General features: G+C 43.9%; 1 protein-coding gene across 6 annotated transcripts in view; it reads left to right on the forward strand.

Moving 5' to 3' along the window:
• Window positions 1-1,540: 1,540 nt before the first annotated feature.
• Window positions 1,541-22,855, forward strand: part of BRD1 (bromodomain containing 1) — a 68,216-nt gene continuing 46,901 nt past the window's right edge. For 2 of the 6 annotated variants that reach the window (XM_073573487.1, XM_073573488.1), the window contains exons 1-7: window positions 1,960-2,529; window positions 5,962-7,335; window positions 11,982-12,138; window positions 18,119-18,250; window positions 19,080-19,208; window positions 19,342-19,654; window positions 20,823-21,086. In XM_073573487.1, coding sequence (XP_073429588.1) covers window positions 2,234-2,529; window positions 5,962-7,335; window positions 11,982-12,138; window positions 18,119-18,250; window positions 19,080-19,208; window positions 19,342-19,654; window positions 20,823-21,086 — 2,665 coding nt within the window. In that variant the 5' untranslated portion in view covers window positions 1,960-2,233. The other 4 variants (XM_073573482.1, XM_073573483.1, XM_073573485.1 and 1 more) reach the window with 3 other exon arrangements.

The following is a 22,855-nucleotide window of genomic DNA, read 5'->3' on the forward strand; positions in this document are numbered from 1 at the left end:
GATTTGAGGTTATCTATGAAGGAGGATCTGATGGAGGCAATTCTATTTCTTAGAACAAATTCATAGACTGCACAATGTTATTTAGTATGTTTTTGTTGAAAACTTTTTTTTGCCACTTACATAGTTTATTACATAGTGTATATATATATATATATATACACACATACACTATATATATATATATATACACAGAATATATAATCGATATTACATAGTGTGTTACATATTTACAATTTATTACAGCCTTTTGTGTTCTAAAGTTGTATTCCAATAAATATATATTATGTTCTATCTAAATATCTTGATTATTGTATCACAAAAATGATTTAATGTCTGATGTTCACATTGTACTACAATAAATTTTTCACTTAAATATAAGCAATATATGTGGGAGTCGGAGTCGCGGAGTCGGTGTAAGGGAAATTGAGGAGTCGGAGTCACAGGTTTGGCTTACCGACTCCACAGCCCTGCCCAATACAGCCTTCAGCTGTCCCTACCCCAGACCTTGGAACGGCCACCCACCCAAAGGCTAAGTGGGCACATTTCCAGGCTGCTTGCCGTATAAATGTTGCCGTTTAAGCTTGTAGACACAGAGGATTTCCGCTATTGGCGGCAGCCTTCCTCGGTCCTCAGCCGCCACTATTTTCCCCGATGTGGCGTCAGCATGTTGTACCAGCATGTGTCCAGAAATAACACCTGTGCCCTTACCAACGTACTTACTGGGAATAGTCCACTTAACGACCGACACGTGGACAGGCGCTTGTGGCCAGGGACGCTACATTCCCCTCACGGTACCCTGGGCGAACATTAGAGGGGTATTCTACTACACCGATATTACGGTATACCGATACAGCTGCCGCTCACAAATCAGCTGTTACCAGCATACGGAGCAGACCACTGCAGGTCTGTCACCATGAGTAGTGGTCGGCCTCGGGTACTGCAGATCAGCCAATGAGTGGGTCTGATGTGCAGTACCCCGGAGCAGCCACTAACCCGTGTACGGCGCTGCAGCGCCCTGCTCCGTCACATCTGCCTGCTGCTGGCGTCCCCTCCCCCGATCTGAGATTCATGACCTATTCTACGGATAGAATCCATGCAGATACTTGACGTCTGCCACATTGAAGATTGATAATCAGACTATTTTTTGTGGGGCAATCCTGAAATGTAAAGTAACGTTTCGGTCCCAAATCGTGGACATTCCTCAGCGGGTGATTGCTGGGAGGTGATGCTGTAATCAGCGCTGAAGAAAAGCGGCCATAATTTGCGGAGAGTAGGGCGAAGCCTCAGCGCCAAGCACCTCTAACGGAGTGGAGCCCACCCGAGTGGCTGACCCACCCCACAGGAGCGCCGGATCCCTGCGCTGTGCACTAGTGTAGGGCTAGTATGGAGTCAGTGCCCATTTTCCACACCTCTGCTTGCTGTCAGTAAAGTACGTGGCCTCGTTAGTGGCCTCTGGTCACCTCTTTTTACTCCCCATGGCCACAAGCCCAGACCAAGAAGGAAGGCGAGGAGCCTGACTAAGCAGCAGCTGCGCTGCGTCGTTGCCATGACAACCCTTTGGCCTGGGCAGACCTCTTGCCTCCCCTATCATGGCGGCACGTAGCGTACGTCACGCCGTTGCGTGTGTCCAGCGGAGAGGGGCGGCACGCGTTGTGGTGAAACCGCATTGTTTGTTTCAAAGGAAGAATCTGGGCCGAGCCGCGGCCGCCGTGCGTGCACCCGGGGACAGGCCAGGACGCCCGCCCGGATCCGAGGAGAGCGGCGCAGGTCACTCCGGGGCCCCTCCTCCTCCACTCGCCTGGTGAGGGGAGGGAGTCACAAGCGGAAGGTCTGGAGAGGAGGGGAAGCTTTTGTGACCACTCCGTGGCCACAGTTCGCGGCCAGACTGGGAGAGCGAGCGTCCGCCATTAGGCGCTGCCCCGACTGCCGGCCGTGCCCTCAGGTAACAGCCCTCTCTCCTCCCCCATCTCCAGCCGGCGGCAGGGAAGGAGGACCGCGGCTCCTGTGTCTTCGGCTTTGTGCGCTTGTGTTGTCGGACGCCATGTTTGCAGCGCTCGGCCCTGCCGCCGCTCCCGGCCTCTCTAACGGCCACCCATTGATTCGAACGGGCCCGGGAAAAGTGTTTGGTGCAGTGACGTCACAGGGCTGGCTCCTGGCCCAAGTTTGGGGGGGACACTTAACTCTTTCTCCGCCGGGGGGGGGCGGCAGCTGAGCCGGCGTGTTGTCATCAAACATGAGTGAGCGGCCTATCAGCGCTGCGCTGTGCGGCTGCACGGCCTTAAAGGCGCAGGACACCAATACACTGCACCCATGTGACCGGGGTCAGGACTGGCTGATCACAGGGAGTCCTAGCCTGCGTGCTTTATGCCGGGAGTGGCGAGCACCGACTGAGGGTTCTGACTGGCAGGTGTATGAAGTGAGGCCGCGCTCTGACTTATCGCCGTCCCCGGTGGTAGGCCCGCTGATCGCTGTACTGGACGTGTGGCTCGTCTATGACCATTATCAGTGCAGGACTGAGCATTCCCACAGGTAAGAGCACATGGCAGTGGCTACACTGACCTCACGTTGTGTGTCCTGAGGTAACACGTGATGGTTTCCATCACAGACACGTGGTAAGTATGGGAGTGTGACTGTCAGGGCTCCGGTCTGGTGGCTCCTCGCTGCCCCACATTTCTGGCTCTATTAGCCGGGGTGGCGTGATGTGACCCTTTGTGAAAGGAGCAACTCAAGGTCGCACCGGCCTGACTGATCAGATGAAGGCAGGAGATGAGATTCCCATCACTGGTCACAGATGACGCACCTGGCCGATGGGCCGCAGTCCTGCCAGCCTTGTGTTCCATCTCTGTTGGGGAAGTGGCCTCTTTACTAATGACATTGACTATTGTCTCTTCAATAAGACGCCATCATTTTGTCATCTGATAACAGGATCTGTCACAAGGGAAACCTCACCAGTTTGTGGCCTTCTGATGATCCTGCTGCTTTCCAGTCTGCTGACTTGTTTTTCTATAAACTCACCATCCAGTTCCAGAGATAAGGACCTTCTTATTTCTTGCTACTATGCAGGGCTGTGGAGTCGGTAAGCCAAACCTCCGACTCCACCAAAATGGGTTCCGAATCCACAGCCCTGCTACTATGTATGGTCTGTACACGGCTGGGACCACAGGGTCATTCTGCAGAACAGCCTAAAGACGTCCCCAGATAACCCTGCAAGCCACACACAAAACTATAAGAATTAGCACTAAACACGAAGGCCCGGATCTCTGGAGCCATGAGGTGGACTTATAAAAGCCAAGACGATGCTGAATTATCAGGGGAGCAGCAGGAATAAAGGAAGAGACCAGACCGGCTACCTGACCTGGAGATGGGTCCATTTTACTGATGGTTAGGCCTCATTCAGACATCTGTTTTTTTTGTTTTGTTTTGTTTTTTTTTTGCATACGAGTGCCATTTGTGATTTTCGTACCTATGATAGTCTGTGGAGTCAGTCACTTAATCTGGGTTGTCTGCGGAACATATCGGAGACGTGTGTGATATTCACGGACTGTCAATGGAGAAGGTGAAGTGAGTGTTTTTTTTTTTTTTTTTTTTTTTTTTTTTTACAATCAAGAACATCATATGACACTCATACCATACTCTATTCAGAATGATCGATCCAATTTTTCTCATATGTGACCAAAAATTGCCGTCTGATTCCTTACTATTTCTTCGCAGTTATTGCACGTTACCAGGCCCACACTACCCACTGGCACTTGGGCGAGGGGGTCTCTTCCAGAAGCTGGCCACAGACACAACCTGGAGGTGTATATTGTGTGGCCCTTGGCTAATGATTAATGGGAGCCCTTGTCTCATTGTCTGGTCTGCCTGCATAGTGTTAGAGTGGGAGAGATGTATGTTGATGGGAAAAGATATTCAATAGAGAGTGTACCTTATTCCTCAAATCCATGCTTGTGAGCTTAGGAGTCCAGTGGGCGGTCCTACTTGGTGATTGATGGCTTTCCCTTTAAAGTAATATGACTAAAATAGCTGTGCTTAGAGATGGGAGAAAGGCATCGCCCAGTCTAGCGAGTCCCCTCTTGTTATTTTTGCTTTAGGTTCTGTGATTTGGATTATCTTGTTTCTACTAGGATGAACTGCGGTTTCTTTTTCCTCTTGCATATGATTTTGTCATTAGAATAATGTGTAGAAAATAGAGGAAAAAATGCAGCAGTTACATTTCAGAGTGATAACACAGATAACAAAAAGAGAAGTCAAAAGGACGCAGAGCCCTGCCCATGTGTTCAAGCACTTGGTTTTTATACTGTCATGCCCCCAAAATACTGTGGGTACAACAAGCTGAATTGCTTCATATATGCTAGTCGGCTGACTCTACTGATTTCAGTGGGACTGAATGACCATCAGATGTGTATGGGGGTCTTCCGACAGATAATGTCAGGAGAGAAGCACTGGCCATTTTACATTCATACTCTGCATCTTGTATTCTTGAGGGGATAAACTGCCCCCCCAAATACTTGCAGCAGTTTTTCCTTGAGTGTTCTGCCCTCCGAGCATTAACGTTTTATGGATGGGATCCTCAGCTGTCTAAGGTGTATGAGAAATATGTTCCCCCCCAACTGCCGGTCCCGGGGGCACCTTCTAAACAGTTTTGTGCCCTTTGGGTGGTAGCACAGAATGTCAGCATTCCAGTGTCTGCCATGAAATTCTAATTTGTCATTTCATATGCGGGGATGGAGGGGCCCTGTTCATACGTTGCAGATTTATTGACATATGAATTGGCATTGTACTGCAGTATGTGCGTTACATATTAACAAAATCCATTCAGACAAACCTCTGCAACAAATCATAAACATTGCCTTATGCTTTCCTAGATTCTTGTTTTCCTTATTGGAATCTACTCTCATCCTTTCTTTGGTTTCTAAGGATAGCAGAATGAGGGTGTTGTGGTGGCGTGCGCGGTTGATCTCGGGCATCTCCGTTTCAGTGGTGGCGTGCACGGTTGACCTCGGGCATCTCAGTTTCAGTGGTGGCGCGCGCGGTTGACCTCGGGCATCTCAGTTTCAGTGGTGGCGCGCGCGGTTGACCTCGGGCATCTCAGTTTCAGTGGTGGCGCGCGCGGTTGACCTCGGGCATCACAGTTTCAGTGGTGGCGCGCGCGGTTGACCTCGGGCATCACAGTTTCAGTGGTGGTGCGCGTGGTTGACCACGGCACTGCAGCACTCCATAAAGTGAGCCAGTTGTGGTAGAATCTGTTATTATTGATGGCATGACTATTGTGCAGACCAGTGACAGTCATCAAGCAGGGCTTTAGCGTCTCGCTGGTGACAATTTTTATGAGCGGAGCTTCTCCTTTTAAGTTTGTCACTTTCTGTAATGAATGTTCCATAATTATATGCTTGCATGCTTAGTTGACAAAGTTGCCAAAAAATCCTTAGACTGCTATGCCTATGGAAAACCGCATCTATAGTGACTTTTTTCAGTCAGTAGCACATTGCTGAAATTGTAGCTTCCTTCTCTCTGGGTAATGGACACCTTCCCTGGACTTGTTCACCCCTTATAATCCTTGGTCCGTCTTTGATACCTGAAGCTAGCCATACACTTCTTGTAAGCTGAATTTGACGATTTTGGCAGATCAGCAGACTCATGTAGGAGCTCTACTCTGCTGGCCTCTGCCGGCCATAACAGACTTTATTTAATTGGGTAATAATCAGCTGCTAGGGGTTTTGTCATCTTATTCTCCTCTACATATTGGAAAGTCTTGGGTTCCCTTCCCTCAATTCTGATTGCTTGTAGTCTGAGAATCTTTCATAGAGTATGTTATGGAAAGGCTGGGCCTTGATAGCCATGCATTGGATTATTACCAATGTGTAACCTTTCTTTTACCAAAACACTCCTTTTATAAAGTAAGCCTGAAATAATATTTATTATTTCTTAATTGACGTTTGTTCCCTTTTTTTTTTATAATAGATTTCCCAAGATGAGGCGAAAAGGACGTTGGCATAGGGTTTCTGCCCCCAGAACTTCTACGTCGCCATGTAGTATTAAACATTCCCCTACTCGAGAGACCTTGACGTATGCCCAGGCACAGAGAATGGTTGAAATTGAGATCGAAGGCCGCTTGCACAGAATAAGTATATTTGATCCTCTAGATATTATTTCTGATGACGACCCCACTGCTCAAGAAATGAGTGAGTGCAACAGCAATAAGGAAAACAGTGAGCAGCCTCCCCAAGTTTGTCTGCGGTCAAAAAGGAACAAAGCGAGCAAGGCAAAAAAGAAAAGTGAAGTTCTTCCAACCACCCATGGTCATGCGACCACCAGCACTCTTCCCGAACCCAAAGTCCGTGTCATAGAATGTAGCCCCCCATCTGCTCCCAGTAGGCCATCTGCATACTACACATTTCAGGAAAAGTCCTCAGAAGAGCTGGATGAAGAAGTGGAATATGACATGGACGAGGAGGATTATGCGTGGTTGGAAATGATAAACGAGAAAAGGAAAAGTGAAGGTTTCTCCGTAGTGTCTCAAGACATATTTGAATTTCTCATGGACCGATTTGAAAAAGAATCTTACTTTGAAAACCAAAAGCAGGGCGACCAGCAGTCATTAATCGATGAGGATGCGGTCTGTTGTATTTGCATGGATGGTGAATGTCAGAACAGTAATGTTATCTTGTTTTGTGATATGTGTAACTTAGCAGTACACCAAGAGTGTTATGGTGTGCCATACATCCCAGAAGGACAGTGGCTATGCAGGCATTGTCTACAGTCACGAAATTCAGCTATCGAATGCGTATTGTGCCCAAACAAGGGAGGTGCCTTTAAAAAGACTGACGACGATCGTTGGGGACATGTTGTGTGCGCTCTATGGATACCAGAAGTAGGGTTTGCAAACACCATTTTTATTGAACCGATTGATGGCGTTCGAAACATTCCCCCTGCTAGATGGAAATTAACTTGCTACCTCTGCAAGAAGAAGGGTGTCGGTGCCTGCATTCAGTGCCATAAGGCGAACTGTTACACAGCGTTTCATGTAACCTGTGCCCAGAAGGCTGGGCTATACATGAAAATGGAGCCTGTGAAGGAAGTGACTGTCAGTGGCACAACATTTTCTGTAAAAAAGACTGCGTACTGTGATGCTCATATGCCTTCAGGATGTGTCAGGAGGCCACTAAATATATATGAAGAACCGGAAGCCAAAAATGGCATTTGTAGGAAAGGTAATGAGAAGTCCCTGAGGTCAACATCAAAAGTGAGGAAAAAAGCTAAGAAATCCAAAAAAGCAGTGACTGAAACCTGTACAGTGGTACCGACGGTCAGTGTGCCAGATATTCCACCGCAGAGGTAAGAGAAGCTGTCCTGGAGTAATGATGCCCGATTCGGTCATCCTGGCAGATGGTTATCATCTGGTAGGATCTACCTAGTAGCTTATGCTTTTATAGGTGTATGGCCATTTATTAATACATGCATTCACCTTTTTGATACCTTTTTTAGGTATCATATCCCCAAAGATCAGAAGGCGAGTAGTGTAAAATTATCGATCACTGGATTTCACAATACAAACTGCGTTTATTATCAGATCTCAGACTTGATGAGGCTGGTTTATTTACTGGGATAACTTTACCAGAATGGTTCTATAATCCTTTTAGTAATGTTTACCTCAATCTCTGCCCACCTAGCCTGATAGACAGCTCCTCAGTGTCCCTCTTCCCTGCTACTGCGATTTCGCACGGCTGAGTACAAGTTGCAGCTGACAAGTTAGTTGGGCAGAGAGTGAATACACTTGGACTCCCCCACTCAAGGGCTGGACTCCTAAAATACTGATTTCAATATCTGGGTTATGTAGCCATTCTGCAGTAAGTACACCAGCTTCATCTGGTCTAAGAACTGCATTAAATGCATTTCATTACTTCAATTTCTATATTGGTCCAGAGTTATTAGGCTTGGCCTACATGATGAACTGTAGGAGACACCACTATTTTAACTTTCCTATACTATTGCAAAAGGGAATATCAGTGTATACTTGTTAAGCGATTCTGTTTGGTGGGTGATCCGGTTTTTGGAGATTTACCGTCCCATGCACAAAGCATGGGGTGAACGGAGCCTTCATAGGTGTCTATCTTAAGCGAATAGTACTTTCCCATGCTTGGCAGTAAGCTCCACTCACATCTGTGGCGTGATTTATTACGGTTTACCGTTGCTGGATAGATTCTACTGACTTTTTTTTAAGGCATTAATGTGCTTAACACACACAAAATCAGCCATACTTTCCTTCCAACGTGCCCAGGCGGCTTTGGAAGCGATGCCCAGTCCAGTCAGATGACTAGAAGAGCATGTCATCAGATGTTGACCTGACCACTGCAGCCTGTGTTCTGGCGTCTGCTGCACTTCTGAAGCTTCAGCCCCTGTTAAAGGAAAGCTGTCCTGTTGAACATGGAGTGTGAGCTGCCTGCAGAATGCTATGTCCTATCCTGTAACACCTCTGGCTCTGTGCATGATGGATTGAGCAGCACTGTCAGTGTGACGGGTTCCCTTTAAAGATTGCTTTCCTATAAAAAGAAAAGGCTTCACAATTAGTGACCGTGTGTGCTGGAACGCTGAGCATCGCGCTTACTATGTCACCACATAGGTGTTGCTGGAGAGAGTGTTTGCATGCTTTTGCATCACATCCAAAACTATGCTTTACATATGAAGTGACAGACTGGATACTAGGGGAAATGAGGATAGTGTCAAATGGCATCAATGTATCCCACAGGAAATTGGCTACCTGATAACCATCTCTGTAGCCTGCACGGTTGTGCACCTACCAGCTTCAGGCAGGTGTCCTCTAGAGAGGGTGCTATGATGAGCCTTTCCCCAGCCAGCTGCTGTTAAAAAAACAAATGCTTAACTCTAGAGGTTGTCCAGTCTAGAATGACTAGTCTGCAGTCACTCTGTTCGGTTGCAGACTTGTGAATCCTCCTAGCACACTCGCTGTGTATTGAGCGAGGTCGTGCCCACTGGACGGGTTCCACCCTGCAGTATTTATATTGCGTACTTGACAGCCTTTCCCGATGCAGGCACCGACGAATCCTCGACACACACAGTGTATGGGTTGGAGGGGAGTTACAGGTCTGCAGTCGCACACAGTGTATGGGTTGGGAGGAGTTACAGGTCTGCAGTACACACAGTGTATGTATGGGTTGGGAGGAGTTACAGGTCTGCAGTCACACACAGTGTATGTATGGGTTGGGAGGAGTTACAGGTCTGCAGTCCCACACAGTGTATGTATGGGTTGGGAGGAGTTACAGGTCTGCAGTCCCACACAGTGTATGTATGGGTTGGGAGGAGTTACAGGTCTGCAGTCCCACACAGTGTATGTATGGGTTGGGAGGAGTTACAGGTCTGCAGTCCCACACAGTGTATGTATGGGTTGGGAGGAGTTACAGGTCTGCAGTCACACACAGTGTATGTATGGGTTGGGAGGAGTTACAGGTCTGCAGTCACACACAGTGTATGTATGGGTTGGGAGGAGTTACAGGTCTGCAGTCACACACAGTGTATGTATGGGTTGGGAGGAGTTACAGGTCTGCAGTCACACACAGTGTATGTATGGGTTGGGAGGAGTTACAGGTCTGCAGTCCCACACAGTGTATGTGTGGGTTGGGAGGAGTTACAGGTCTGCAGTCACACACAGTGTATGTATGGGTTGGGAGGAGTTACAGGTCTGCAGTCACACACAGTGTATGTATGGGTTGGGAGGAGTTACAGGTCTGCAGTCCCACACAGTGTATGTATGGGTTGGGAGGAGTTACAGGTCTGCAGTCCCACACAGTGTATGTATGGGTTGGGAGGAGTTACAGGTCTGCAGTCCCACACAGTGTATGTATGGGTTGGGAGGAGTTACAGGTCTGCAGTCCCACACAGTGTATGTATGGGTTGGGAGGAGTTACAGGTCTGCAGTCCCACACAGTGTATGTATGGGTTGGGAGGAGTTACAGGTCTGCAGTCCCACACAGTGTATGTATGGGTTGGGAGGAGTTACAGGTCTGCAGTCACACACAGTGACTGCAGACTTGACTTTCAATATCGGTCAACCTCTTTAATTGACATACTGATGTTTTGAATAAAAAAACACAAGCACTGCAGGGGAAAAAAACAAGGAATAAAAACATGGCATGTGAATTAGATTTTAGAAATCTCATTTAATTTGCAATTATTGAAAAATGCTGTTATTCTTGAGAACAGAAAAACGCATAAATGCTACATGTGAACAAGATCTAATTACACTGGTCAACAGCATTTTTGGTGCCAAAGATATTTCATCGAATTTAGGGTATTTTTGGGGTGCTGATTCTGAATATGTCATCAGTTTTGCCAGATTGGCTCAAGTTTTTGAGATTTTTGGTATCTTATTTATAGCACTTGTTGGTAAATGCGACGCATCATCTCATTAATTTCTTTGGATTAGTACTTGAACTGAGCAGTTCTCAATATAGTTTTGTGTTAATTAGTGTTCTAAAAGTTTGTTCATAGCTTGATTTTTGCACTAACTTTATGTTGTTGTCTGTTTTCCAGTGAAAAGCATGAACTCATCAAGAAGAAGTTGTCTTAACGATCCAGACTCATTCTGTTACATTTGTGGTGAATACACACTGCCAAAACATAGAAGAAACATAACAGACTTCGTAAAAAAAGTGTATTTTGCCTATTTTGGGGTTATGCTTGGGGACCAAGACAAGTTTTGGGCACCACACATAGTGTGCAAAGCATGTATCGAATTATTACGAAAATGGAGCAAAGGACAAAGAAAAAGCTTCAAATTTGGTGTTCCAATGGTGTGGAGAGAGCCAAAAAATCATCATGATGACTGTTATTTATGGTAAACACAGGTACAGGCACATCTTCACAATGAGGGACAGGCCTTCTTGCAGATTCCATGTTACTCCCATTTTCGTTTCTTATGCTTATTGAATCCTTGCACTTGCACTGCACAGAAATAACAGTCATCATGATGATTTTTTGGCTCTCTCCACACCATTGGAACACCAAATTTGAAGCTTTTTCTTTGTCCTTTGCTCCATTTTCGTAATAATTCGATACATGCTTTGCACACTATGTGTGGTGCCCAAAACTTGTCTTGGTCCCCAAGCATAACCCCAAAATAGGCAAAATACACTTTTTTTACGAAGTCTGTTATGTTTCTTCTATGTTTTGGCAGTGTATATTCACCACAAATGTAACAGAATGAGTCTGGATCGTTAAGACAACTTCTTCATGATGAGTTCATGCTTTTCACTGGAAAACAGACAACAACATAAAGTTAGTGCAAAAATCAAGCTATGAACAAACTTTTAGAACACTAATTAACACAAAACTATATTGAGAACTGCTCAGTTCAAGTACTAATCCAAAGAAATTAATGAGATGATGCGTCGCATTTACCAACAAGTGCTATAAATAAGATACCAAAAATCTCAAAAACTTGAGCCAATCTGGCAAAACTGATGACATATTCAGAATCAGCACCCCAAAAATACCCCAAATTCATTAAAATATTTTGGACACCAGAAAAAAAAATTTTTTTCGTTGACCTGTGTTATCCATAAGCATCTGACTTTTGTTTAATGGCTATGGACAACTTTTTGAGGCCAGTTTATTTTTTATCGACTGTGTGTGCTAGGATAATAAAGACATCCTTTTTTGATTTGCAATCTGAATCCTGGCTCACACTCCTATTCAGGTCAGTGGGTCCCTGAAGAAAAGGCCCAGTCGGTGTGATGCGATGAAATCCGTCTGAGGATAAACAGTCTGTTTTTCTTACTTTTCTCTGAAGCAGACGGACAGCAGAATGATGCCCAAGAGGGGTTTTATGATATATTGAGGCAATGTGCCTCCTAATAAAATTACTTTATTTTACTCCCAAGTTTTTGTTCAATGTAGAAACTGCGTGATCACGCAAACATTTTGTTCTGTTGTTGAATTAATTTTTTTTTTTTTTTTTTCTGTAGAATTAACAAAATAATAAACCAGGTATCCATTCAACGGAAAAAGCAATTTGTTGAGCGGGTACAAAGTTACTGGCTACTAAAGAGGCTCTCGAGAAATGGCATTCCCTTACTCAGACGGCTCCAGTCCAGTTTACAGTCGCAGAGGAATATCCAACAGGTATGGCAGTACACAGTATGAGTAGCACACCCCACACACCTACAATATGTTCGCCCCACATGTGAATGATGGAATAATCCTGCACACCTTTCCCTGGTCTTTGTGTGCACACTGAGACTCCACGCAGCAGTTGCCATCTAGTGGTGTCCTCATGCGCCAAGTTCTAGGCTGAATGATGGAAGAGAGACCATACAGCTCCTTCCTCCACTATATCTGCACCCCAGGATGTAGGTGAAATTGATTTGCCGAGTGGAGTAGGGCAGCCATGTGTATCCTGTTTTCTTACATCATTGGATTTGTTTTCTCAAATGCAGTTTGTGAGGTTATAGGCTAGCTATAGGGCTCGCTCACACGAGCGTATAAATCAGATTAAAGATGGGATTGCACTCAGATATGTGTTATACTATGGTGTAGTGCAGATCTGAAAATTCGGCATGAGGAAACAATTGCAGCAATGCTGCCGGTGCATCCAAGAATCGGATCACACTTGTATGGGTGCATCTGAGTGCAGTCTGCTTACCGCAGACCAAAGACGCCAGCAATGGAGGAGATGGAGATGCACAGTGCACCGATACATAGATCAATCTCTGATAGCGTTTGAACCTAGTGTTATGTGCATAATCAGCCCCAATGATTTCGCATGAGAGGACATACGCTGACAACATCTGCAAGGAGTCTGTATGTTCTCCCCGTGTTTGCGTGGGTTTCCTCTGGGTTCTCTGGTTTCCTCCCACATTCCAGAGACATACTGATGGGGCTAGAATCCCTATCTTGGACATCGATGATAACTTGTGCTTATAGATTATTATTATTATGATGTGACCCCAGCCTAATTCTTATTTCAGGGATCCGATAAACCAAGTCCACAATGTCCTTTTCTATTTATTTTATTAAGTCTGTTTTTAATCTTTTTTTTTTTTTAAGATACATTTTAAATTAAGTTTTTTTTCCATAAAAAATAGTTTATTTATTGGACATTATTATTATTATTATTATTATTATTATTATTATTATTATTATTATTATTATTCTCAAGGCAGCTAATCAGACTGGCAGAAGATTTATTTTTTAATTTTACTTTTGTCATTTATTTTATTTTGCACAATGTTACCATCACACTTTCTATGTAATTCTAATTCACCACGTCATTGCAGAGTTACTGTATATGCAAACCGCCCAGAAAATTGAAGTCAATGAAGTAGTTTAAGGTGATCATGTCTGTCGAAAGCTTTTTTTTTTTTTTTTTTTTTTTTTTTTTTCTTTTTTGTGCGACTGGCCGGTCCTGGCCACATCCGGCTGTTCTATCCCGACCTTTGGACCAAGACAGCCAAAGGACTGAAAGCAATGGTCGATGGGCCGCACCATATGGCTGCCCAACTTTGTGATGTCACTGCTATTCTCACGATGCTCATAGCAGTGACTATAATGATGGAGGAGGGAGCCGCAGCCCCCTTCTTTCAACAGTCAGGTGTGCAATTGACACAGACGTTAATTAGTGATAAGCAAGTCTGCTTAGATAAGCTGCTATCCGAACTTGCTCCTGTGCTAACCGAGTGACTTCGGCATGCTCGAAAAATATGTTAGAGTCCCCGCGGGCCGGGCCTGCATGTATTTTGGCTGTTCGACAACTGCATCACATGCAGGGATTGCTTAACAAATGGGCAGTCCCTGCATGTGTTTCGGCTTTCGAGCAGCCGCGAGACGTGCAGGTGCGGGGACTTGAACATATTTTTTGAGCATGCCGAAGTCACACAGAGAGCACCTGAGTGTTCTCGGATAACACCTTATCTAAGCTCATTCACTCATCACTAACGTTAATACAGCTCTTCAGTTGTGTGGAGCATAAGTGCATACAGCAAAGGCTACAGAGCAGCCAGGGAACGAGCTTTGTTTTTTCTATATGTATGATTGTGTGACCGCTCATACTGCATATAGGGGGATAGTTTGAGCTCATACTGAATACAGAGGGGGTGTCTGTATACCTGATATGCTCAATATATTAAGTCATTTAATTAATATTTTAATGTAAAACTTTAGTATACTAATATTAATATTGAGCAGAATTCATTCCAGCCTAATGTGTCTGCCCTCTACAATGTTCACGGTCTCTCATGTAGCTCCTCGGGAAAATTAATTGCCCACCCCTGATCTACTGTATATTATGCTGCCCTGACTTTTTTTCCTTATCGGGAAGATAAAATAGTCAGGTTGGTCTGTTCTCAGGAGAGATACTCTGCCACCAGAGGTCTCTGCTGATGAATTCCCTCTCCCTATACAGAACACAAGAACCAGCAGACACAGACGGTGGATTTGGGGGGTTGGGAGGAATACATAGAGCAAACAGCTGCTCTTTATCTTCTATGGGTATAACCTAAAACTCTACCACCTTTAATGTTTTCAGCTCCTAAGATGCATCTTGGCTTTAGTGAACAGTAGCACCTCTACATTTAGTTGTTGAACATAGAAAAGTGAATGTCCTGCTTTATCAAACTGCAGCAAATATGGAACTAGACCAGTAATAGAAGATTTGGAGACCATGCTGTCCTGCAGGGCTGTGGAGTCGGTAAGCCACTGTTACGACTCCGACTCCTGGATTTTATCAGGCTCCGACTCCGGCTCCGGCTCCGACTCCTTCATAAATGGCCAATTCATAACAACAAATTTACTGTTGTAAAATATTAAACATCGTGCTTATTCAGTTTCTCACCATCATATAAGTAATCAGACCACTTAGAGCAAAAACTACATTTATTAGAATACAATTAGAATATAGCTAATAACTTTTATAAACTTTTCTAAACTGTAAGTAAATATGCAATAAACACTTTTATGCAGTTAATAAGAAGAAATCTATAAATTTGTCCTCAGAAAAAGTATTGCCTCTGTCAGATCCTCCTTCATGGATGCCCTCAAATCTGATCTAATTATTTTGAGAGCAGAGAACAACCTCTCTACACTAACTTGTGTTGGTGGCAAAGCAGTAACCACTCGGGCAACATCTCTGAGAATGTCAGTATACAGAGGAATCGCTTGTTGCACTGTTATTTTTGATGAACGGTCAAATTTCTCAATTTCTTTTAGTGCACATGAAAAATTCTGCTGAAATGTACTGGCTATGATCCTTGATGGGGATGACTCTTCTATGCGGGAATCCTTTGCACGGTCCTTGTGATCCAAATATTTTTCGAAATTAAATTCATCAGTTGATGATGAGGGAGAAGATGTGGCAGGACGACCAAATTCTTCTTGTTCCTCCTGACTGTTCTGCAACCCTTTCATCCTTACTGCTATTTCAAACAGAGCTTCTTTTCCTTTACTTAGCTGTTGATCATCTAGAAGAATCCGATGCATTGGGTCTACATAAACAGCTGCCAAAAGAATGTTATTTTGTAATAGTAGCTCCTCTTTCCGTTTCATTGATGTAGCAATGCCACTTGCAATTAACCCTCCTCTTTGGGACAGGCGAAACATCATGTTCTTCCACTCCTTTAAGAAAATACCTGGAGTTAAGTCCTCTGCTTGTAATTTTTTAGTCACTGTAAATGGGTGCTCTAGCAATTTTTCCAGCTCAGTCACCTGATTCCACTGACTTTCATTTAATGTCAGTTGAGGGTTAGCCATGTCTACAAGAAAGGTTTTCAGTTCAACCAAGCGCTGAATCATTAAGTACTGCCCCATCGTGTGGCTTGATCAATAATTGCCCCTTTTCCAGCACGTCTCTTCAAAATTGAGTCAACTTTAGGGGTTCTGGCAACAGTAGCCAATTTTCTCACCTTGTCAATCAGTGCAGCAGCATGTCCTTCTTGCATACTGTCTCTTATAGCCAGCTGTAGCGTATGCACAACACAGCGCATGTGATGAATGAAAGAACATATTGACAGTTTCAACAAGATCATCTAAACTATCATGGTGCTGTTCATCTGAAGCAACTTCAGTTTGCTCCTCAGTTACAATACTGTGTTCCTCTATTTCAAACATTTCTGTGTCTGTGGACCCAGAATGTTCTTCTAGCTGCTGGTCACCATCATTACTTTCATTCATTAGCTTAATAGTACTTATCATATTTGAAGCAATGTCAGTTACGACAGAACTTGCTCTTTTTTAAGTTCATAGTCTTGCAGAACCTTTTCCACCAAGACCTGGAGAAACTCACTGGTGTGATGAGCTTTGGTGTCTTTTACTGCCAATGTCTTGGTAACTATTTCATTTTTGTCACAAACAAATCGGACATTGATGGCAAAATAGTGAACTCTGTGACGTGTGCAGGCATCCATTTAAAGAAACAGAAAGCGTCCCTTGAGAGTTTTTTTTAAGTTCTTCCTTTTGTTTAAAAGCTTCTTCGATTACTAATTTTCTAATACTCTCTCTCCAGAGAAACACCAAGCTTGCGGGCCATTTCCCCATTCAGACACATAAAAGCTGGTCGTGAAAATAATGAAATAGGCACACTATCCTTTACAACAAGCTCTATGATCTGTTTTTTAAATGTATCTACTGTCATTGTCACAGTAACTTTGTCACTGACAAAAGATCTTGCAACTGATGGCTGCAAAGTTCTCTGCTCCTTTGTTTGGCTGGAAGAGCTGGGCACTGGTTCATTGGTTTGGATGCAGTCTTTCTCATCCACTGCTTTCAGTACTTCTGGATGAAAGCGCTGTAAATGTCTCTTTAGATTAGAACTCTGGTAGGAGCATTTTTATCTTTGCCTGAATATGCACTCATCTTGGCTTCACAGCATTTGTTTTCGTCTGGATCATTTGTCATACACTGACAGACATTATGTTTTCTATCTTGAGTGATGGTGAAATGTTCAAATACAGCTGATTTAATGTGATGCTTCTTTGACATTAAACAATTGTACAAAATTATTGCCAGGTCGTACAACTGATATAGTGGTCAGTAATACTGTTATTATTCCTCATGTACTCACAGTTAACTGATGCAAAGTTTGTTGAAAGGATAATACTTCTTACAGTCTTCCTCTTCTGAGTAGCAGGCAGCTGTGAGATGCTTGGAAGACGCACACCTAGTATGATCTAGTCTAGAGGAGGAGCTTTACTACTAAGAATTTGCAACACATTTTCACTTTCAGTTTCATACATTGTAAGTAGGGGGGTTGGGGCAGCATGAGGTTAACCAAGTATAAGATTAGATAAGGGCAGTGGAGAACAGTGACACACAAGAAGTAAAGGCCCTTTTACATTTAGCGATGCACCAGCGATCCAACCAGCGATCCGACCCGGTCAGGATCGCTGGTGCATCGCTAAATGATCGCCTAGTGAGCTTTTATACAGAAAGATCTCACAGCGATGCAGCAGCGACGCAGCGCACGATACTTACCATTCACACACAGCGATCATGCGTCCTCCCGCCCGCCTCCACGCGTCGCTGGACGTCACAGCAGGAAGTCTCAGCAGGAAGCGCCCGACGAGAAATGGAGCTGGACATTCTCGCACGATCAGCGATGAGCAGCGGGGGAGCCGGTCGGAGGTAAGTATCACACATAGCGATATCGCTAGCAATATCGCTATGACATCACAAAACCAGTGACGTTTTAGCGATATTGCTAGTGATATTGCTTCGTGTAAAACCCCCTTAAGAAATGTCTCTATCTCCAGCAGAACTGCTTATCACTGTTGTTCATAGTTTGATAGAACATATATATTTGAGTAACATTTATAAAATTCATATGAAAGTTCAATTATAAAATATTAATACATTTTTTTTAAAGCTGGAGTCGGTACATTTCTACCGACTCCGACTCCAACCAAAACTAACTCCGACTCCACGACTCCGACTCCACAGCCCTGCTGTCCTGAAGAAGTGACACTCCCTTCATATACTAATTCCCTCCTGCAGAATTGTCTGTCCTTGCCTGTATTGCCTATATTTCTGTGTTGATATTGAATACAGGTACACATTTCATGTAGATTTTTTATTTTTACTTTTTTTTTTCTCATGATGTTCATTTTTGTTCCAGAGAGAAGATGATGAGGAAGTCCAGGCATTGAAAAAGAAGTTAAAATACTGGCAGCGGTTGCGGCACGACCTTGAAAGAGCGCGGTTACTTATTGAGCTTATCCGAAAAAGGGAAAAGTTAAAACGTGAACAGGTGCTACTTCTCTATTCCTTTTACCCTGCGGATGAGTGCACGACCGGTACCACCAGATTAGTTAGGCACGTTCTTGGTGAAGCTATTTGTTGTGCGCACATGGGCGAGTCTGCTCTTTCACATGATGGTTTTTTGACTTTCTATGTCCATAGGCCCCCATGCATGTACGCAGCAACATTGTCCTGTTGATAGAAAAGTGGCTACATGCATTTTCGTGTAGGAACTTTGATATCAAAAAATCTTTATCCTAAGTTTTCAAGGTTTTTTTTTTTTTTTTTTGTTCTTGTATTTGTATTCATTTTATTGGTGGTTTAGTTGGAGCCCGAAAAGTAGCGTACATGTCTTGCACTATATTTGTGCTTTAGAATCCTTTCTGAGACTAGAGTTCTCAAAGATTGATGTAAAGTGTCTACAACTGCACCAAATTTCTCATTCTGCGTGAACCACGGTTATAGAATTGGCGCCTCTTCACAAACATTCTTGTTGTACATTACTCTCTACTTCGATGTGTCGTCTTTATTTCTTCACCAAGATTCTCTACCTCTTGACTCTATTAGTAGTGATACTTTTGTGCTTTGGGCGAGGTGTGGGACCAATTACCAGACCAATTACAAAAAACTTGACAACTACTATAATGTGTGCCAAAACACTGCCATTCATTGTCGCTGAAATCTTTCGGCTCACTACTCTTTTGCTCGCAGACTACCCAAAAAAGCAAAATTAAGATGTCCTCCTCCAGCGTGCTATAGGTTCATGACTGGCATATAAACATATATCCTATCCCTTGTTCACATAGGACATTCCGTTTGTAATATTCCTTGTTCCTTAGGTTAAAGTTGAGCAGGTGGCTATGGAGCTGCAGTTGACCCCACTGACAGTAGTACTACGATCACTGCTCGAACAACTGCAGGAGAAGGATCCAGCCCACATATTTGCACAGCCCGTGAATCTTTCAGAGGTGGGTGTATGCGGCTTATGCCTGATAGATAATATAATGTGTGTACCAGCCTGCTCCCACCCCTACAGACTATCGCTATTTGGAGTAATATGGGTATGTTTCTGATCAGCCTTTCACAACGTATTTATTCAAGGTTCCTGATTATTTGGATCACATCAAACATCCCATGGACTTTTCTACCATGAAGAAGCAGTTAGAGGAGCAGAGGTACCCAAATCTGAATGCGTTTGAAGAGGACTTCAATCTCATCATTGAGAACTGCCTGAAGTATAATGCCAAGGACACCATGTTCTATCGTGCTGCCGTTCGGTTAAGGGATCAAGGCGGCGCCTTGTTAAGGCAAGCAAGGCGAGATGCCAACGCTGTTGGTTTTGATGAAGAGACGGGGATACATTTGCCAGAACCACCAAAAATTGAACCACCACCGCAGTTCACGTGGGAAGATGGTAAGGGGTTTTTTTTTTTTTTGTATGTCAGTGCATGTTTTCTAATCTTGTACAAATAGTTTAACCCTAAGGATATGCTGGGGATTTGAGCTTTATAACAGTAAAATGGAGCTCCAGTTACCTTAAGGATATACAAATAAAACTATCAGGACATGTTTGACCAATTAAGACAGAAGTAAATTCTGTACAGGTGGACCGATGGGTTGAATGAGCCATTAAATCAGTCATCAGCTGGGGACATGAATTGAGGTTTTGAAAATGAGGATGAGTGACCTCATGGAGATCAACATCCAACACTGCGGAGACACCATCACATGTTTCTCAACGCAGTGTTGCTAGAGCAATGCCCCCATCCCTTATGGGAAATATGCAAAACATGTAAATCAACAGCCGCGGAGACACCACCACATGTTTCTTAACGCAAGCAATGACTAGCCAGGTCTTTCACCGGGAAGGAACAACCACGGGAAGGGCAGTCTCCAATGAAGGAAACCACCTATGCCAAAACATGGTATCCATCCACAGACAGCTGTTTCGGGGTATTGCCCCTCATCAGTGTGGAGTAGGAAACTGGCTAGTAGGAGCAATGCCTAGTAGAAGACTGAAAATGAGGTTGTGACATGGAGATCAACATCCAACACTGCGGAGACACCATCACATGTTTCTCAACGCAGTGATGCTAGAGCAATGCCCCCATCCCTTATGGGAAACATGCAAAACATGTAAATCAACAGCCGCGGAGACACCATCACATGTTTCTCAACGCAAGCAATGACTAGCCAGGTCTTTCACCGGGAAGGAACAACCACGGGAAGGGCAGTCTCCAATGAAGAAAACCACCTATGCCAAAACATGATATCCATCCACAGACAGCTGTTTTCCTACTCCACACTGATGAGGGGCAATACCCCGAAACAGCTGTCTGTGGATGGATACCATGTTTTGGCATAGGTGGTTTTCTTCATTGGAGACTGCCCTTCCCGTGGTTGTTCCTTCCCGGGGAAAGACCTGGCTAGTCATTGCTTGCGTTGAGAAACGTGATGGTGTCTCCGTGGCTGTTGATTTACATGAATTGAGGTTTGACTGTATTATACTGGTGTAGCTGGACAATACAGTAGTGACTAGGAATTCTTTGTTAGTGATCTGACGTTTTCCTTGCTTTCTGCAGTTGATAAGCTGCTGAATCCTAGTAATCGTGTCCACATGCCCTTGGAAGAACAACTGAAAGAGATGCTGGAGAAACTAGACTTGACTTATGCTATGAAATCAAGTGGATCTCGAAGTAAACGTTTAAAATTGTTAAAGAGGGAGATTAGTAACGTCCGGCAGTTACTGTCACAGCAGCATGTTCAGCCCCCACAAATAGAATCTGGCATTGGAAGCTTCGAAGAGGAGAACGGGTCAATAGTGGAGAATGATGGCGAAGAAGAAGGTAAGATGCTTCTGCCTATCTGTAGCTGGCTTTTTGTGATATTGGATGGGCATCTAAAATAAGGCCTTATTCACATATCCATGTTGCATAGATGTATTGTATCTGTTTTTTCACTGACCCAACATGCCCATTATAATGTGTACTGCTATTCACATATGGACTGTGTCCATGCAAAACTTGCAGAGACATATCAGTGGTTTTTTATTGGCAACACAGATTGAATGAACGCAACGCAGATTGAATGCAAGTCTATATTTAAACACTGATGTGTGTGAATGAGGCCTAAGGCCTCTTTCACACTTCAGTTTTTTGCATCAGTTATAATCCGCCAAAAAGGCGGACAAGCGGATCTGTTCTCAACTGATGTGAACGGATGGCACAGGATCCGTTTTTAGACGGATCCTGAAAATGAAGAAATTTAAAGGAATCGCTGGCCGGGGGGGGGGGGGGGGAAGAGAGAGAGAGAGAGAGAGAGAGAGAGAGAGAGAGATTTTTTTTTTTTGTCCGGCACCCAGAAAGAAATTCGGGATAAATCAGTGTTTGCAGGATCCGCCAGAGAAAAAAACGTTACAAGCTCCGTTTTGAAATTTTTGAGGATGGTGACGGACAGCAACTTTTGGCGGATCCTCACAAAAAACGGATGCAACGGACAGCAATCCGTCACAATCCGCCATTAATGCAAGTCAATGGGAAAAAAACGGATCCTCAAAAAAAATTTGAGGATCCGTTTTTTTTCAAAACCTGGCGGATTGTGACTGATTGTAAAAAACGGAAGTGTGAAAGAGGCCTTAGGGGTAGATACACATGGGCCTCAAAATCTGTGGATTTTTAGAGATCTAATCTGAGTTCTTCCTCCTCCAGATTGCTTTACAGAGATATTCACCATAAATCCAAACCTTATGCATCAAGCTGGTTTTCTGACCATATAAAATAGCACAAAGTAAATGTCTGTCCTTGAATACCATTTTGTGGGGTGTTACTGTAATTTTGCAATACATTCTATTAGTAATGTCATTAAATTAGCTGTAAATCTACAGTTGGGTCCATATATATTTGGACAGACAACATTTTTCTAATTTTGGTTCTAGACATTACCACAATGAATTTTTAACAAAACAATTCAGATGCAGTTGAAGTTAAGACGTTCAGCTTTCATTTGAGGGTATCCACATTAAAATTGGATGAAGGGTTTAGGAATTTCAGCTCCTTAACATGTGCCACCCTGTTTTTAAAGGGACCAAAAGTAATTGGACAGATTAAATTGTAAATAAAATGTTTATTTCTAGTACTTAGTTGAAAACCCTTTGTTGGCAATGACTGCCTGAAGTCTTGAACTCGTGGACATCACCAGACGCTGTGTTTCCTCCTTTTTGATGCTCTGCCAGGCCTTCACTGCGGTAGTTTTCAATTCCTGTTTGTTTCTGGGCCTTTCTGTCTGACGTTTAGTCTTTAACAAGTGAAATGCATGCTCAATTGGGTTGAGATCAGGTGACTGACTTGGCCATTCAAGAATATTCCACTTCTTTGTTTTATTTAAATCCTGGGTTGCTTTGGCTTTGTTTTGGGTCATTGTCCATCTGTAGTATGAAACGACGACCAATCAGTTTGGCTGCATTTGGCTGGATCTGAGCACACAGTATGGCTCTGAATACCTCAGAATTCATTCGGCTGCTTCTGTCCTATGTCACATCATCAATAAACACTAGTGACCCAGTGCCACTGGCAGACATGCATGCCCAAGCCATCACACTGCCTCCGCCGTGTTTTAC

This window comes from Dendrobates tinctorius, unplaced genomic scaffold, assembly GCF_039654945.1.
Source record: "Dendrobates tinctorius isolate UK_male_01 unplaced genomic scaffold, ASM3965494v1 ptg000035l, whole genome shotgun sequence".
In the NCBI taxonomy this organism is placed as follows: Eukaryota; Metazoa; Chordata; class Amphibia; order Anura; family Dendrobatidae; genus Dendrobates; species Dendrobates tinctorius.